This window comes from Numenius arquata, chromosome 3, assembly GCF_964106895.1.
Source record: "Numenius arquata chromosome 3, bNumArq3.hap1.1, whole genome shotgun sequence".
NCBI lineage: Eukaryota > Metazoa > Chordata > Aves > Charadriiformes > Scolopacidae > Numenius > Numenius arquata.
Genome location: NC_133578.1, coordinates 5,760,870 through 5,778,580, shown reverse-complemented (window position 1 = coordinate 5,778,580; position 17,711 = coordinate 5,760,870). Strand labels below are relative to the sequence as shown.

Below are 17,711 nucleotides of genomic sequence, written 5' to 3'. Positions count from 1 at the left end.
TGCTCTGAGAATAGAAATAAAACCTTTAAATTCATATACAAATAAAAGTAGGTCTGATGCAGTGCTCCCCTGCTCAGCCAGAAAAACATAAGCAAAGCTGAGTCACAAAACAGAGCTCCCCAGCACAGATCCCATAGAGAAGCACCTTAAATCCAATGCCCGCCTCCTGCTAGGAGTAACTTTTCACATTGATTTTCCAAGCACTAGGAGGTTTTTTTTTTTTAGTAAGTTACCAACCCTTTCCAATGAGGGTCATATATGAAAGGAGTCCAAATCTGGATTAAAAAAATGAAAGTTTGAGGTAATTATGGGTGCTGCATCACTGCTGCTTCTACACAACTGACTCCTCAGTTGCAATTTTATACATCTCAGTGTTCTTCTCCACAACGGACAAGGAACTTTCCCTCTGACTCTGCATCACATTTTTCGGCTCTTTATGGTCACACAAAAATCAGATTGAAAATAAAATAAAAAATAAAATTATCTTAAAGAATCCCACAATATGTTTTACGCTTTCAAAATTGTAAGCTTCCTGGCAACTAAAATGTGGCCACTGATACAGCTGAGACATGGGAAAACAGAATAAACATACTATGATTTACAGTTTTATGATGTATCACAGAAAAGCAACCGAGATGTTTGGATGCCTGCAATTTTCTATTCCTTGGATCGTTCCCAACTAGAGCGAAGTATTCCAATTACTTCGAAACCTAATTGTCTTCTAAAAAAAAAAAAAAACTGCATACCGCAGACCGGACCACAAGATAAAGCTGTTTGACTGAAAAAAAAAAAAAAAAAAAAAAAAAGGAGCTGAAAAGCACTCAGCAACAGCGTGTGACTAAGTGTCTGGCAGAGCGGGCAGGGGCAGGTGAATCACGGGTGCGAGACTGCATGTGTCACTGCCTGGCAGCAGCCGTTCGTAATCCGGGCCGAGGTGTAAAGGTTCCACGGTTTGCATTGACCTGTGTAGGCTGCTGGAAGACTTGCAAACTGATTAGATCCCCTTGCTCCTCCATCTACAGCTTCCCCTGGCGAGGCCAAGGGCTCCTCAGCCATTTGTCCCACGCAGCTTTCTGAGGCTTTTCAAATGGACAGCTGCAGCAGATCATCGCATCGGTATTAGCTGCGCTTCCTACGTTACTGAGCTGCATTATAGATGCTGGCTGTATAACTACCGCGTGCTCTCATCTTTCCGGGTACTATTCCTGACAGCAGCAAGCCAAAAAGCAAAGAGACCTGGTCTTAAAGGCCAAGGAATATTATATGCATCATTTCAACCTATCATCAGCTCCAAAAAAAAAGCCAAGCGTCAAACCTCTTTTTCTTTAAGCCTAGCTTAGTCAAAGTTAACCTTCTTCTAGCCTAGTAAGAAACGTTTATCTATTTCATATTTTTCCAGTACATCTAGAGAAATACAAAAGAATGTTAAAATAATCTTTAACTCCATATACATAATGGAACTAAGTATCACCATACTTCATAGAAACAGTAAATTAGACCAGTCCCTTCTTCCAGCATCCTTTTCTGTGGTAAAGAATAGTGCTATGAAATGGCTTCTTTTAATATTCTTGCTTATCTGTACCATTATTGTGAACAGTGCTCATGAACAATGAAAGGGACACTTGGAGGGCAGCCCTAAGTCCAAGCCCAGTACCAGGATTGTGCTCTCTCCTTCACAAGCAAAAAGGGACATTACGAATGGTCCCTGTACTGATCTTCTACACAGGTAGACATTTAACCTTGCTTATACGTTAATTCACTCTCCCTCTGGGTGCTCTACTATTTTTCCTACTTTGGTGACTTTTCCCTGATAAATCAAGCTGAAAACTGCAGGAGAAATTCTTGTTCATCTGAAAAAATAGAGTATGAGTGAGAGTTTTCCAATTTGGGGTTCAATATTCATAAGTGTAGAAAGCGTATTGCATAATATTTTCTGTCCACAACACCAGATAAATAGAAACATAATGTCTAATATAAATAACTTGTGGGATATTTATTGACACTTCAGGTGACCAAACTTTGCTGCAAACTCAATAATCATTATATTTCGTATCATTTGGTAACTGAGCAAAGGTTAAGGCCCACACCTGACCCCTTTCTATAAAGCTGTCAGCAGCGTTTCTTCATAGGTGAGAATCCTGGGGCTGAACACGGAGCAAGCTGAATTGTTACGGCACAACTGCAACCAAACAGTAGCAAAGCTATTTGGGTTTAGGTCAGTGTAGAAAGCTTGCAGAAGGGGAAAAAGCACGTATCTAAATCTTTACCAAAATAAAAACCGATGATAACTTAAACCCCAAATACATCATTTCATCCTGCAGTATATCTTCCTAAATTTGAGCTCCAACCTCTAACAAGCACTCGCTGTGAATGCAGAGTCTTTCTCTGCCACACAATCTACAGACAGTTTTGGACAGGTAATTCACAACAGCCTGTTCCTGTGGCCCGAACACAGCAAACACGGCTAAAAGGCCAGAGACGGTAACTTCAAGGACCCAACCTTAATGCACTTGGGGACGGAAGGAACCGTTCACCACCTAAACTGTTTCAAAGTCAATCCTGTTTCTTAGGCTGGAGACAGTGGCTTGCCCATATAGAGCAAATTTAAAGATCAGGGTTCTTGCCATGGTAGATCAGGCTCTTCTTCCAAGCATTTTGCTTGCTGTGTAATTCGATCATTAACAATCTTTGTACCAATTCCAGACAAAAACATCCTTAATGCCTTTTAAAGGCGGCATTTTTTCTCCTGAAATTAAAACCTTTTCAGGTTATTTCTTTTAATGACAAAAAATTTCCTGCTGCCAGTACTAGTAATATATTAATTATTTAACTGAAATAAATGCATCTGTTAATGTGTTTAATTAAGCATACAAAGCTCTTTATTTGATGTTATTTGTATTTAAGATTTCCTGTTTTCCCTGAAGTATTTATTATCCAAGGCATGATTCTTCTTAGATATACTCTGGGACTGAAGTACTATTTTATATCAGCATTTCTCAGCTGCTTTTATCATGAACAGATATATTACAAACCATGTTAATGAGCTGTTTAGTATTCATATATTAGACTTTTCCTCATTTTATATGGAAATAATACTATAAAAATTCTAAGAATACTAGTTTTATGTGCATGATAATGATGAGATTCAAAGCAAATAAGGAGGAGGAAATCTGTGGTGGCAGTGAATATGAAATGGATTAGTACATCGTCAATGTGCTTTACATTGGTATAAAATTATTAAGCATGTAATTAAGTAGGATCAATTGCACTGTTTGTTTTTGGGGTAATGTTTTAGCTATTTTAGATGTTTCATCTTTAAGAATTTAATTTCACACTTTAATGATCTTCTTGTAATTTCCTCCTCCTGCTATGAAGTCACAGAGTCAGGATATGCATGAAATCCACTACGTATCAAGAAGAGACTAAGGTGGAAGGCCAGGCCAAAGTCATGGCAAAGGAAGATAAGAACAAGGCAAATTAAATAATTTTGTAAATACAAAAATAGTTCTGTTCAACTGACCTTATTCATCAGACATATTCAAATCCCCAGGATTGTTAGCAGGAAAGAAATTATAGTTACTTGCAGCAACTGCAGCTTTGACCTGGCTGACCTCAGAGACATCTCCAGTGCAGCCAAAGTGAAATGAGATTTGGCGTTATAGGAGCCTAATGAGTAAAACCGTCAGCTTTCGGTACACTTACATCTGCATGCAGGTCACAGAAATAAATAAAAAACTAAAAACCCTGCTTTGGGAAAGGTGGAGAGAGAGAAGACTATTCTCTATCTTGGGTAGAGAACTTACTACTGCGTTACTGCATAAAAAAACAAGTGTGAGAACAGGTCTGCTATTAAACTGAATTGTCTCATTTTGAACAGGGAATTACAAATCAATGAAACAAAGCATTTGTTACTATGGGAAATGCAATGTCTGAGTAGGTTCCCTTATTAATTTGATACGCTGGATAAAGTGCATGCTTGCCCCTGTGGTCCCAGGTCACCGTGGGTTCTCCTGAACGTGACTTCCCAGGGGCTGAAAGCAGGGCTATGGTCACCAACATCACTCTGGATTGAAGGGGGTGAGGAGGTTGGAGACAAATTCATTGAAAGGCAAGGCCACAACAGGTGCTCTTTATTTTAACTGAAAATATAGTCAGAGAAGATAGATTTCAGTAAGAATAATGTATCTTTATTTTATTATTGTACTGAACAGGTTTTTATATATACATATAATTTCTCTCTTCCTAGTAGAGCAGATATCTATTATTCATACTATTCATTATTTTTACCTGGTTTTCATACTTGAACTTACCATTGCCTTTAGGTTAACAAGCAACTTGTAAACTAAATTACTTCTTGCAACAAGAAGCTAGAAAACCAGATGGCAGCACTTTAGAGATCTACCTTAGACAACTTTAGATTAAATAGTTTAAAAAAATACCTAAAATATCAAGTAGCCCAGTATAGAAGTAGAGCAGAAAAAGTCAGAATGAGTTAGAAATTGCCATTGTGTTATTCTCTATAGCCTGAGCATAAAGGCAGTGAGAGACGCTCCTTGTAGCCTTGCCATACTTATGAATGCTTAAGAAATGAAGCAAACACACCATAGAGGTAATTATATTAGAAGATGGGGAAAAAAAAAAATCCACCTAAAATTATTTTTTTCTGCTTAGATTTTAAATGTTTCAACACTTAAATAATGAAAAATAAGTTTGCCAAATCTTAACTTTGAAGTAACTCACATTATTGCAAATACACCACTAACAGCTATACCATCTAAGAAGCCGTGCCTTTAATGAGGTTATAAAAGTCAGATGGTAAAAAGTAATTTAGCATTCTCCGTGAGGAAATACATCCACAAACTTGGGTCCCATCCTATAAATGCCTGTTCTCATGAGTAGAACTAACTTGAAATTATTTCATATTGGGCGTATCCAAGTTTTGCACACAATTTAAGACTATTTCTGAGGGCACAGCTCCCAGTCCTACAAAGTAGATGCACACGGATCATGGTGCATCTTTGAATAACGTAAGATGAAGGCGTTAAGCAATGCAGACTTTAAAATGTTTCATTCGGCACAGTTAAGTTTTACCCAGAAGTACTGGGGTATGAGTAAGAGATGCTAAAACATGGACTTTCTGGATTAGATGTATACGCCCGTAATTTAACTTAAGGAACTAAATCCTGAAGGATACTTCTTGAAATGAAATGTTTTCCATCATTTCCTTTTCTGCTTTATTAAAAGGCTAAAATGTAGCACAGTTGAATCCAGACTGCTGGCTTCAGTGAGTTACACTCCTTTGTCATAGTTATGCATTATTCTTTGTGAGCAGAGATTTTTGTTTTGCATTATTTCTTTGTCCATAGCAAAGTGCCCTCTTTCCTGACTAAAAACACCGTGCATTTTATCACTAATAACACATCTGAACTCTTATTTTAAATCACAGCTCTATTTTCAAAAAAAAGCAATTTTACTTTTCTCCCAGAAAGCCATCTGCTTGCTAATGAGAGTTGTTTTCATCAGTAATTTTGAGAAGAAAAATGGTTATTAGACTTTAACACTTTTTAAGTGACAAATAAAGAATACCATCCAGCCCACTATTTAAATACACTAAATTTCTCCCAGTACAGCATCTACAGGCCAGACATATCATTATAATTATAAACATTTGTAATGAGCCTCAGTGCAACTGGTGCCCACAGTGAAGTAGCATCACCTCAGGTAAAAATCTTTCAACAAGAAATTTCATACATAAGATTGCTGTAATTTATAAATCCCTGCATTATCAAAAATTACCTTTTTATCCTAGCAAAGCCAGAAAGGCTTTTGACAATGCTATGTACTTACTTTTTTCTAAATATGTTGATAAATTTTATCAATGCCTAATCAATAGACAATGCCATGACAGAGTAATTTCTCTACCTCCCTTTTACCAAAGCTATTCCTGGCAGAGAGTGCAGTGACAGACAAACAATCAACGTTTTCACAATCATCCGGATATTTGGCTGAATTATCCTGCTTAAGGTGCATTCCCCATTTCCCAACACTCCCTGATGCTGAGTATTGAACAGCAGTAGCATGACAAGACAGCAAGAGGCGGAGGACCGTTAACGGGAAGATAAAAACTGAGACAGAAAATGAAGGAATAAGAATTAGGACATCAGTGAAAAGGATGAGACCTATGAGAGGGGAAAGGGAATCTGTTTAGGATGGTAGCAGAGGAAAAATAAAGGAACCCAGAGGACGAAAAAATAGTTTTCAGAGTAGTTTTAGTAGTTTTGTCAGCAGAACTAAGATAAAAAGCAAGAAAAGTGGGGAAATAATGAATAACGCCACAGTGAGGACTAGGGCTAAAGAAAAAAAAAAAAAAATGTGTGAAAATGTAGAGCTGGAACAAAAGGGACGAGTGAAGTACACAAGGCCCTGGAAGAGTTGCAAGGACATAAGTATGAAAGGAAAGAGCAGAAAACAAGTAATAAAACTGATAAGTGGTAAAAGAGAATGCAAATTAAGTGGACTGCAAATAAACGTGCATGGAAATAGGGGAAAAAACATCATGGAAAAAATTCAGATCAGTACACATCAAACTAAATAAAGTACTTATTAAATAAAGAGCTTTCAAAAAAAACCAACCCCAAAACAAAAACAAACCCATGCTGCAACATCACATCTCTCCCCTCCGTCACTTGCCTAATTAACGACCAGTTACTGCCCCACTGTTTCAGGCAGACAGGCATTTTTTACCCCAGTGCATCTTAGAGACCCACTGATGCAGTTTCTTTCAACCACAGTCCTATTGTTTTAACATCTCACTGGCGTCTCCAGTGAAACCAGTGAGGGCTGCCTCTGAACCTGAAAGTTTAAACTGTGATTAACACTGAAAGGTGTGTCTTATTGTTGCCAAATACTGTCAAGAAGGTCAATGCTGGGGGGGGGGGGGGGGGGAAAGAGTCATTAGGTTAGACTTCACAGCCAACAAGCCAACACAACCTTACGAAAGGGAAACTGTGCCAAGTCTTCCCATCTCTTCTCGCCACGTGCACTTTTTTTTGGGTGCAATTTATAGCTTAGCTATGAAAATAAAATTGCTTTGGGTTAAAAACTTGAAAACAAAGTCTTGATCAAAGTATGAATTACTTTTATAGGTTTTTCGAAAGATTGATCTTTTCATTTTCTTGTCTTATGAGTATATATCCCATTAGATCTGCTTCTGTGTAGGAAGCGCAATTTTAGCAAGCAATTAATCCATAAATGAGCTGTTTCAGAGTTTTAGGTACTGGGCATCATCCTTCAAAGGCTCTATCCTGGCCTTGTATTACACTTACATGTTTCCACAGACCTTAAAAGAGGCTCATTTTGTCAGCGATCATTTAATTGAATTCCCTGTGAACCACTTTTGGAAAATCATGCACAAGATAATCAGCCGTAGACAAAAAAAAAGAGAAGAAAAAAAGGTAGCATTTCTAATGACACCAAGAGATACAATGACCTTTAAGTCCTTCAGTACTGAACTTCTTGTTGCATACTTTATTCCAAAAAGAAAATATGCAGCTGGAGAGCTACAGAAATCATATCTATTGGAACCTGGACCTCTTGCCAGGGATGCTGACTTTCTGCAGTAATGACACCATGATTCCCCGTGTAGTTCTCATCCTTCCCATAGCCTGGAGATGCAGTGATTTTGACACCACATACACCCCCTCCAAATTCATAAATAAACATTTTGAAAAATTTGCCTTATGTGGAAAGGAAAAAAGAAAACTAATGCTGCATTTTATGTATTCAGATGGTCACAAACTCTAGCACTTTCCTGAGTACAATGGAAAAATCCTGTCTAAAGACCTTTTCATATTACGAGCTCAAATCATTTAAAAACAAAAGAATTCTTATTTCTTAAACCTTTTGTGCACTACACAGATCTGCTACACATTTGCAAGGTGTGAATAATTACCAGTAATCCAGAAACGAGCTAGTCTTACAAAAATCTATCGGCCTATAATAAAATATTTGTATTGGTAAATTATAAATTATTGCTTAAATATCTGCATATAAAACACACTAATTTTGGAATGATAATTAAAATCTAGTGCAAAGTCCTCCACTACTTTTTAAAGCAATTATGTTTGGCTGAAATAGGACTGGGTGTATGGACTATGTCAAGGACAATGTTAAAGAGCATTCAGACTGGAAACCAGAGTAGAAATGAATACACAGAATAGAAAACAAACTATTTTTTTTTTTAAAGAGCTATTGAATGCTTTTAGTGTTTAAAATTATTTAAAAAAAAAATAATTAGCAGAAGTAATTCTTTACCGTGCCAAATTCTGATGTTTACCTGACTGTAGCATGTCACTTTGAAAACAATCATTTAAGAAAAAATACTTTTTATTCACAAAATTGAAATTGCAGCCCCCTAAAAAATGAACGCTGCTGGAAGCCAAGCCCCTGCTGCTAACCCTTTACAGACAAGGCAGCAGTGCCCAACACGCCAGCAGGAACAAGACTTACTATACTTAGATACCAGTTGGACAGACTTACACTTTGCTATTGCAAGATCCTTACGTTCAGTACGGTGTAAATTTCAGTTCCCGCAGTGTCACCTGGCTGACAGGGCATATGATACATACAATAGGTGTTCAGCGTACCATGGCATTCCTCGAGCACTTTGTTATCTATCCTTTCAAACATTCCCACTTGTGGATCTCATCTTCAGTTCCCATAGAATCATAGAATTGTTTTGGTTGGAAAAGACCTTTAAGATCATCAAGTCCAACCATTAACCCAGCACTGCCAAGTTACCACTAAACCACGTCCCTCAGCACTACAGCTACACGCCTTTTAAATACCGCCAGGGGTGGTGACTCCACCGCTTCCCTGGGGAGCCTGTTCCAATGCTTGACAACCCTTTCAGTGAAGAAATGTTTTCGTAATAGCTAATCTAAACCTCCCCTGGCACAACTTCAGGCTTTTTCCTCTTGTCCTATCACCTGTTACTTGGGAGAAGAGACTGATACCCAGCTCTCCACAACCTCCTTTCAGGTAGTTGAAGAGAGCAATAAGTTATCGTGGACACACAAAGCCATCTGTTATTATTAAGAAAAAAAGATTAAAATATTTAAAAAAAAATAAAAGCAGGCACAAGCTTAGTCATTCCATACTTCAGATGGCAGAATGTGATACAGCTCCAGGCAAAAGCAACATAACCTCCTTCTGGTGGGACCCCCATCAGCTCGTGTTCAGCACTGTACCGGCATTCGGTATTACACCAGCATGTTTGCTTGGCTTTTGTTTGCTGCAAATTTAAATCTGTGTATGGGCTATACAGATGCAGCCCACGTAACACCAGGATCAGACAGGGGCAGTCCTGTGGTGGTCTGACCATGGCGGGCTGCCAGGCGCCCAGCCAGCCCTTCACTCGCTCCCCCACCTCCACAGCATGTGGGAGAAAATAAGGTGCCAAAGCTCATCGGTGGAGATAAAGACAAGGAGATCACTCACCAGTTACTGTCACAGGTGAAACACCCTCGAGTTTGGGAAGATTAATTTAACTCAGACCCAGACTGCAGCTCTTGTCAGGAGAACCCGCTCCAGCCTGGGCTCCTCTCCACAGGCCTCAGGTTCTTCAGGAAACATCCACCTCCATGGCCTCCCCCCACAGGCCCACAGCACCTCCACACCCTGCTCCTCCGGGTGATTACAGGGCCATTTCCTGCCTCGATCCTCAGCACCTGACAATGTTTTGCCCTTTCATAAATACATTTTACCCAGGGGTGCTGCCAGCCTTGCTGCTGACTGACCCGCTTGTGACGTGCCCTGAGGAACCAGCCAGAAACGGCCGAAACTGGCCATGACCGGCACCGGGCAGCCCCGGCCTCTCCTCACAGAGAACCCCTCACAGAGCCCTGGCTGCCACCACCCAGACACACACACACACGGTACAAGTTATTATAATAATAAATAATTCCACAGTGGGGCCACAGCTGTATGTTTAAACACACCAAGTATTCAAAGCCACTCACACAAAATGAACGACCTGGTTTTGTTCAGAGCAGGGTAACGCACGTATTCTAGAGATTTGACACTGTGCTTACGTCTCAGAAGTATATATCACCGTCCGTTGGGAAGTTCCAAAAAGGGATTGCCTCTAAATGTTCTCTAGGGCCTCAATACTTTTGTTTATATGCTGGCCGTGACAGAAAGTAAGTGCAAAAACGTAAAGGTTATTCCCCTTCCAAGATGAGCGCTCCCCTGCACCCAAGGATGGGGTGGCCCGGGGGGAACACGAGCAGAGTTAGTGGTGAGAAATGCAGGAACATCCCCAAAACACGAAGGCAACTGGGCCTCATCAACACCGGTCCCAAAGGCCCCAGCCTGGTACAACCTGAACTCCAGATCAACTGCCACACAGCGTTTGTCTCACCGGGATGCTTCTCTATAACCTTTCCAAAAGGCTTAGAGGGCACGAGCAGCATCAACATTCATCCTTTCCAGACTGTTTGCTCTAATATTCCATTAGCTACCAGAACATCAGCAATCCCATCACACCAGCAAAACGACCTTTCCTGGAGGGGCCGAGCACGGCAGCTCTCCCAAACGACGGAGTCAGGAGAAAGCAGAGGTCAGAAGCTAAAGCCCAGGTAGCAGTCAGGCAAGTGGCCACCACGGGGAAAGAGGGCAGACAACGGCAAACTATCTAAACGGGATCAAGCACAGCAGACCTGAGAGACTATATGCAAGAAAACAGGATTGCAAAAAACACCGGCCATAATAAATACAACTTTACACATCTTTTCGTTGCCACTGGTTACCAAGCACAGTAGCTTTGCCAGGGTAAACTGCAAGGATGCCCTCAGTGGAAAGTGTGGTTTCTTTCAGATCTGCAAGAACGGTATCGGGAAAGTTAATCCCACTTCAAAACATTCATCTTGTTCTGTCAGAAGATCTTCTTTTCACCAGCAAACATAAAAGCATAGCAATATTGTATTGCTGCATTAAGCATTTAACTTAATTTTATGTAACTAGTAGCAGTTTCCTAAAATTTGTTGACATTTGTCATTTTGTCGTGGTTCATTTCCTACAAAAGCTTTAGAAGTTAAGTTTTACACTACTGATATGAAAGATCCTGATTCAGAGAGAAAAAGTGAGTACACATTAATCATCTCAAAGCAGTTTAAATTAGTATGAGCAGTACTACGGTCAAGTATCTTGATGAGGAACAGGTGTAAGCAGCTATTTTATGTAGCAGATTCTTTGTTCCACAGTAACTATATACAGCAAAATTATAAAGAGTGTAAACACAAGTCCACCTTTTTCCCCTCATGTCCAGCATTTTCTTCATTTATCTTTAATAGCCTCGCGGCAGCTCATCTTCAGTGTATGCAAGATAGTTATTGATCTGGGATTTTCCAAAGCTACTTAAGAGTGGTTTGGGAACCTGTCTTCTATTGAATTTCAATGAATCCACTCATAAAAGAATTAGGAGCTTTAGGAAATTTTATCTTTATTATTTCATACCACAGGCACAACATGGCATCCAATTATCTTATCCTTTGCTGGCAAAAGAACTACAATTGAGGTACCCAATTAACAATTTTTAAGCTTGTGAAACTAGTCTCACATAATTAGCATCCACAGAATGAAAGAAGCTATTTTAGCAAACAAAAGTGAGACTCAAGCTTTCAAACAAGGTATTTCTGGTTGCTGCCTGTCTTTTGCTCCTCCAACTTTAGTTTAATCATGATTATAGAAGATGATATTCCCTCAAAATGCCAAAGAGAGATTATCATCAGAGAACATTTCAACACGTTATGGTAAGCCTCCATCTACTCAAACTTCTAGAGATGGGGACCATTCACATTTGATGATTTGCTAATGGAAACTGGGGTTCTTTCAATTTAGGACCAGTCAGCTGCAAATAAATTGTGTGTGGGGCATATATGCAAACAGTCATTCAGATAATGCTTAAGAAAGCTCAAATACAGCAACGGTTCCAGGACAACAAAGAAAGTGCAGGTTGCAGACAACGCGAGAGATGGAGTTGCAGTCTGGGGGTGCAGACTGAATTGTTTTCAGAATTTTGATGCTGCTAGAATAACTGAGTGTCAAGTACTTTCATGTCTTGGCAGCAGGAGATCTCATATTGTACTGCGGGTTTTTTCCCCCTCTCATAAGATATTCATGATATTCAAGCAATACTTAGGGTCATAGATGGTTCTAACGAGCAACTGTGCCGTAACAAAGCACCGCTGCCTGCAACTTGCCACAGAATGATGTGAAAAGAGCTCAGGGTGTACGTGTGCCAGACCTCAAGTCTCTCTTCACAGGGCAAGTACCAGGCATTGTTACAGCACCTTCCTCTGCTTCATGGCCAAGAGACAATAAAGCAGCCCTTGCTGGAACTGCTGCTGCACCGAGCATTACAAAACCCAAACACAATCCGTGTGTGCAGTTCCAGAAAGAAGCTACAGAAAATAAGCAATTTCTTTTCCTGCTCCTTTGTTTCACCTTGCCTTCGCCCAATGCATTCCGAAAGAGGAGTTTGTGAACTGAGATTAAAAAACAGTATGCGTCAGGCAAATTCTGAAGCTGCAAACACACCAAAAAAAAAAAAAATAATAATCCTTAAATACTAAATGGGTGGAGTCATTTGCCATTATACCTTTTAGATCTTAACCCTGTTAGTAGGAGGTTGAGGAGGAAACCAGAAAATAGCACATCAAATCAAATATCTAGATTTCATTAGCCGTCGATATTCCTTGGGCAACCACATGGCTTACTTCGAGATGAATATATTATTCAGAGGTATGACCTTATAATGGCCTTCCAGTACCTGAAGGGGGCCTACAGAAAAGCTGGGGAGGGACTCTTTATCAGGGATGGTAGTGATAGGACAAGGGGTAATGGTTTTAAACTGAAAGAGGGGAGATTTAGATTAGATATTAGGAAGAAATTCTTTGCTGTGAGGGTGGTGAGACACTGGAACAGGTTGCCCAGAGAAGCTGTGGATGCCCCATCCCTAGAGGTGTTCAAGACCAGGCTGGATGGGGCTTTGAGCAACCTGGTCTAGTGGGAGGTGTCCCTGCCCATGGCACGGTGGTTGGAACTCAGTGATCTTTAAGGTCCCTTCCAACCTGAACCATTCTATGATTCTATGACCGTGGAATGCAAGACACGCTGGTAACCCAAAATGACAATGCTGTAAATTGGATTTTGGACATACAATTAGTGAACTTCCCTACTTAAGTCCTTATAAAAATTGCTGAGATAAGAAAATCTGAAGCTTCAGCGTAACACCAGAACTCGTGGCAAGAACGGTAGAGTAAGCAAAAAAACCCAAATGAAATGGAAATTCCTGCCCCAAGACAAACAGTATTAAACAGGTGTTTCCAATTACTGAGTGCCTGAAGCAGGCAATAGTGAACAGACACTAGGGTGAGACAACAGGTTATCACTATTTTTGTTTTTTAAGCTCTATGTGTTTTATTTAATAGTATATTTGACTTTTTTTAATTGTACCACCAAAATAGATGAGTCTACAGAGAGCAATTTTTTATTTTTATTTTTTTTTCTTTTTACAGCAAGGAAGTCCTCTAAACATTTGCATCAACTTCCAGACCAACAGCTATCTGTAAAAGTCAAACACGTCTGGCCAGATTCTGGGGTGTCTGATGGAGTTCTATTGATTTCAAGTGAGCCTGCTGATTTAGCCTACTGAAGAACCTCACATCATCGGATTAGGTTAAGTAAATTGATTTTTGAATCCTGACTATTTGCAAAACCTTATGAACAACTTAGAGACTTACCACCCAACAAAGGGTAGAAATTACTTGGTCAAGAGTTTTATTAATACAATTTTTTTAAAATCAATTTTCTCTCAAAAACTTCACTAACAGAAAAGCAACGGAATTTGTTCACTAAATTATTCATTAGGAATTACTGAGCCGGGTTCTTTGGTACTATAAAAAGCAGCAGCTCCACTGAGAGCAGAAGGAATTACAGCTGTTAAGAAACAGAAGAGAACACAGGTACAGTTGCCGTAGGAATTCACTTCTGGTTTTCCAAAGCTATTTGTGAGACCATTTAGTGGCAGATGGGAAGTAGGAGGGGAGCAGAGCGGTGACAGAAGCTGTCTGTCAACTCAGAACGGTGCAGGCAGTGACAGGACACCTCGACAAAAGCCCACGAAAGCTGTGCCTGCATAAAGCCCTGTCCCAGCCTTTGCCAGTGCAGGGACTGAATTCAACGATAACTAAGAATGCCACCTTTTTCTCCTTTCTGTCCAATCCTAGATCTCTTTAGTAATGTTAAGAAAGGAACTGAATTGTATGATTCCGGGAGGATTCCTGAGGAAATCAGTTGATACAGCCATGCTGTATGTGTTTGTACAGCCTAATAACTTTCAGGTTCTCTTGCAAAACCTGGTTAAAATGCCACCAGGAGAGAGACCACAAAGATATTGAGTTCCTAGAAGTTTTCTGCAAATAGATGGTTGAGTGATGAGACAAGTAAGACTTTTCATATTATCACCATGGGAAAAGTGGCAGCATGAGAATTTCTCACTTTTAGATACCTTGAAATCCCCACGGGAGAGAAGTCAAGAACATCCACTTGCAGGAATAGCTTTGATCAATGCTTGCATGTTATTAGAACCCAGAAAACCCTATTACTAGGCACAAATCCACAGAAAATCAATCAAACTCCATTTGTTTATGGCTATAGGAACAACTAGCAGTACCTACCAGGCTACACCAAATAATTCATTGTAGGTAAGTCAGCAAAGAGCTGACAAATAGAAGCTGCGTTCATCTATAAACAAACAGGCACATGATTCAGTGCACTAAAACTGGAAGGTGCTGTGTCTCTCACAATAAATATTGCATAAGAATATTTTTAAGGCAGTTTATAACTCCTTACATATACCGTGATGCAAAGCATCAGCAGGAAAAGACAGGAACATAATGCTCACCTCTAATGAGAAACAACTTGATGAAGGTAGAGCACATGCACATATTTCAATATTGAGGCATCCAGCAAGCTGCTGGATCTGGAACTACGTGCTAATTACAGGAGGCAAATTAAAAACTGTGTGTGTGACCATTGTTGTGCTCTAATCACAATATTCATTAGTTGGCAGAAAAAAAAAAACTTTTAACTGCAGATACTATGCTTGAAAATACTATGTTAGAGAAGACAGTAACCAACCATCAGTGTGGTAATAAAATCTTAACTGTACCTGATGCTCCCAACTACCGTACTTTTTTTTTTTGAGAATCCCAAAGTGTTTTGAAGGCAGTTAATCAGAGCACCCTCACCACAGCCCCGCAGGCAGTTTTCTTATCTGTTCCAGAGAACAAACGGCAGAGCAGGAAGGTTGCAATCATCAGTGTAATGTTCGCCCAGACAGAAATGGTTTCCAAACACCTCGACTTTCTGTCCCTCACTGTAAAGATTACACTCCTAAATACTGTCTGACGTTTGATATTTTCTTTTCTTTTAGCAGTAAACCACATTTCTAGCCTTTATGATTGTCAGTGTTGCTTTGATACAAACTACATGGTTTTTCTCTTACATTAAGTGATTATCCTGGGGATAAAATCAGGAAATTCCCCCATTTTCCTCAGAACACAGGAAACAAGGGAACATTAAGATTTAATATCACCTCATCAGTAGTCTACAAGTCTGAAAAGAATAAAGTCTGTAAGGTTGCTACTCCGGTCTTCAGAAGCTCTTAGCCACATTAAAAAAAAAAAAAAAAGGTCTTTTATTATAATTAACCATGTTTTATTAAAGCTTTCCCTCATTTTCATTTCTTCGCTTCTTTCCCCCTCATAGTTTTTACATCTTCTTTCATTCCTCCCTTTGATGTTTGCACGCTTTTCATACTTTTATTGAAAACATTTTGCACTATTCATTCACAACCCACCTCCCCCAGTTTTAGAGAATTATATTTTTCCCTGAGTCTGACTTTGCCTCTGCCCTCTACAAGCTCATCTACAGCTCAGTGAGAGTGTAGGGAACATATGCTCTGGCGACAGTCGTCATTACAAAGTGGCACAAGAACAAAACACCTTCCATCTCTCCCATTTCTTTTGTCTCTCACCTACACAGTCAATGTAACCTGCTCCCCTTGATATGAAGATTTATTCAGGACTTATTAAAAAAAAAAATAAAATATTGAATCCGTCCTTTCAATTGTATAGTTAGTGCAACTATAAATGTTACTGTTAAAATGAAGATAAAATAAGAGTGACACCTTCTTTACTTACATGTGTCTAAAGCCTCATCTGAATCATCAGGACAGTCAGGCTCTCCATCACACAGCCAGTGCTGGGAGACACAAGTCGCACGATCACGACACAGAAACTCTCCTACGTCACAGAACTGAGGTTCTTCTGAAAATGAGAACGTGTTAGAATGCAAAGAGTGAAAATGACGAAAAACAAAGTGGCACAATGAGAATGAACCTTGAAAATAAAGTGATTCTGAAATCAGAAATTAAAGCAAACAATAGAAACAATGTGAAGTATTAATGTAATGAGATATCTAATGCCCTCGGTTAGGCTGTGGAGCCCTAACATCCAGCCACAGCGTTTCAGTGGGGGCATCCCATAACCAGACATCCCAACCGGACAAAAAGGGCATTAGCATAAACTACCTCTATGAAATAGAACTTCAAGAAATTTTATTTTTCTCTAACCATTTCAGCAAGAAGTAAATTTGTTCACTAGCTAGGAATCAACAAGCTCTAATTTCACATCATCAGCAGGGAGGTACCCCATTCTCCTCTCCTGCCCCAGAAGATATTTTCAAAATGTCGTTTCACGTAATCAAATTTTCAAGGATGTATTTTTCCAAGCAAAGGTCTTTTAAAATAAATATTTATTTTAATTTTTTTACTATTTCTTTAGATACATATTTTAATGGCCAAATCCTATCTCAGGTTTTATATAAAAATGTTTTTATATTTCATGTGACAAAGTTGCAAACAAAGGGTTTAGTTCTTTCAGGTCAACACTGAGGCAGCTTCAAAAACTATGGCCTTAAAAAGAGGGCAGTTTCGGAAGCCTGGCACACCCAAACTATCTGCTGGATTCAACCACCAAAGCCTGACGTCCTTGAGATCTAGAGTTAATTAACTCAAGACTATTGCATCATTAATTAATGTAAAACTATTCTAACATTAATTAAAGCTCACAAAGCCTCTGTGCACTATATTATATTAATTTTATCAATATATAAATTACAGTAGTGCCTTCTACATTGCAGATCGCTGGGAAAAGGTTTCTTGATTATTCTTACGCTGCTACAAGTGAGAAATAACTTCCCCAGAGTCAATACTGTTACAAAGATATAAACCCAGGTATAAATACGGAGAGAATTAAGCCCAATTCCACATGTAGATCTATCCATCGGGTTAGTTCATACCAAAAGCCAATGGATAATGTTTGGTTTTTTTTTTCTTATCACTATTAGCAGGCTACGAGAGGGTGCCACCTACACCGCCGGCTTCAGTGCCTGCTGAACCAAGCTGAAAGACCTTCCTTGTGATTAAGTGCTTTGACTTTTCAGGAAGTGTTACGATATTCATTTCTTAGTCTGACATGTCAACTAGCAATTAGCATGATAACAAAAACCACTGTTCCCCAGAACAACTTAACTGGCCTTCGGAACAAAATACCTATTTTGCAGACACTATATACATATTGTCTTGT

The 17,711-nt window shown here is 39.4% G+C and overlaps 1 protein-coding gene across 1 annotated transcript in view; it reads right to left on the bottom strand.

The window, feature by feature from the left end:
• The window catches only part of LRP1B (LDL receptor related protein 1B), a 575,621-nt gene extending 558,212 nt beyond the window's left edge, over positions 1–17,409 (bottom strand). The window contains exons 1-2 of the mRNA XM_074145610.1: positions 17,370–17,409; positions 16,266–16,391 (exon numbers count right to left, since the gene is read on the bottom strand). Coding sequence (XP_074001711.1) covers positions 16,266–16,391; positions 17,370–17,409 — 166 coding nt within the window. The remainder of the gene's footprint in view (positions 1–16,265; positions 16,392–17,369) is intronic.
• Between the last annotated feature and the right edge of the window lie 302 nt (positions 17,410–17,711).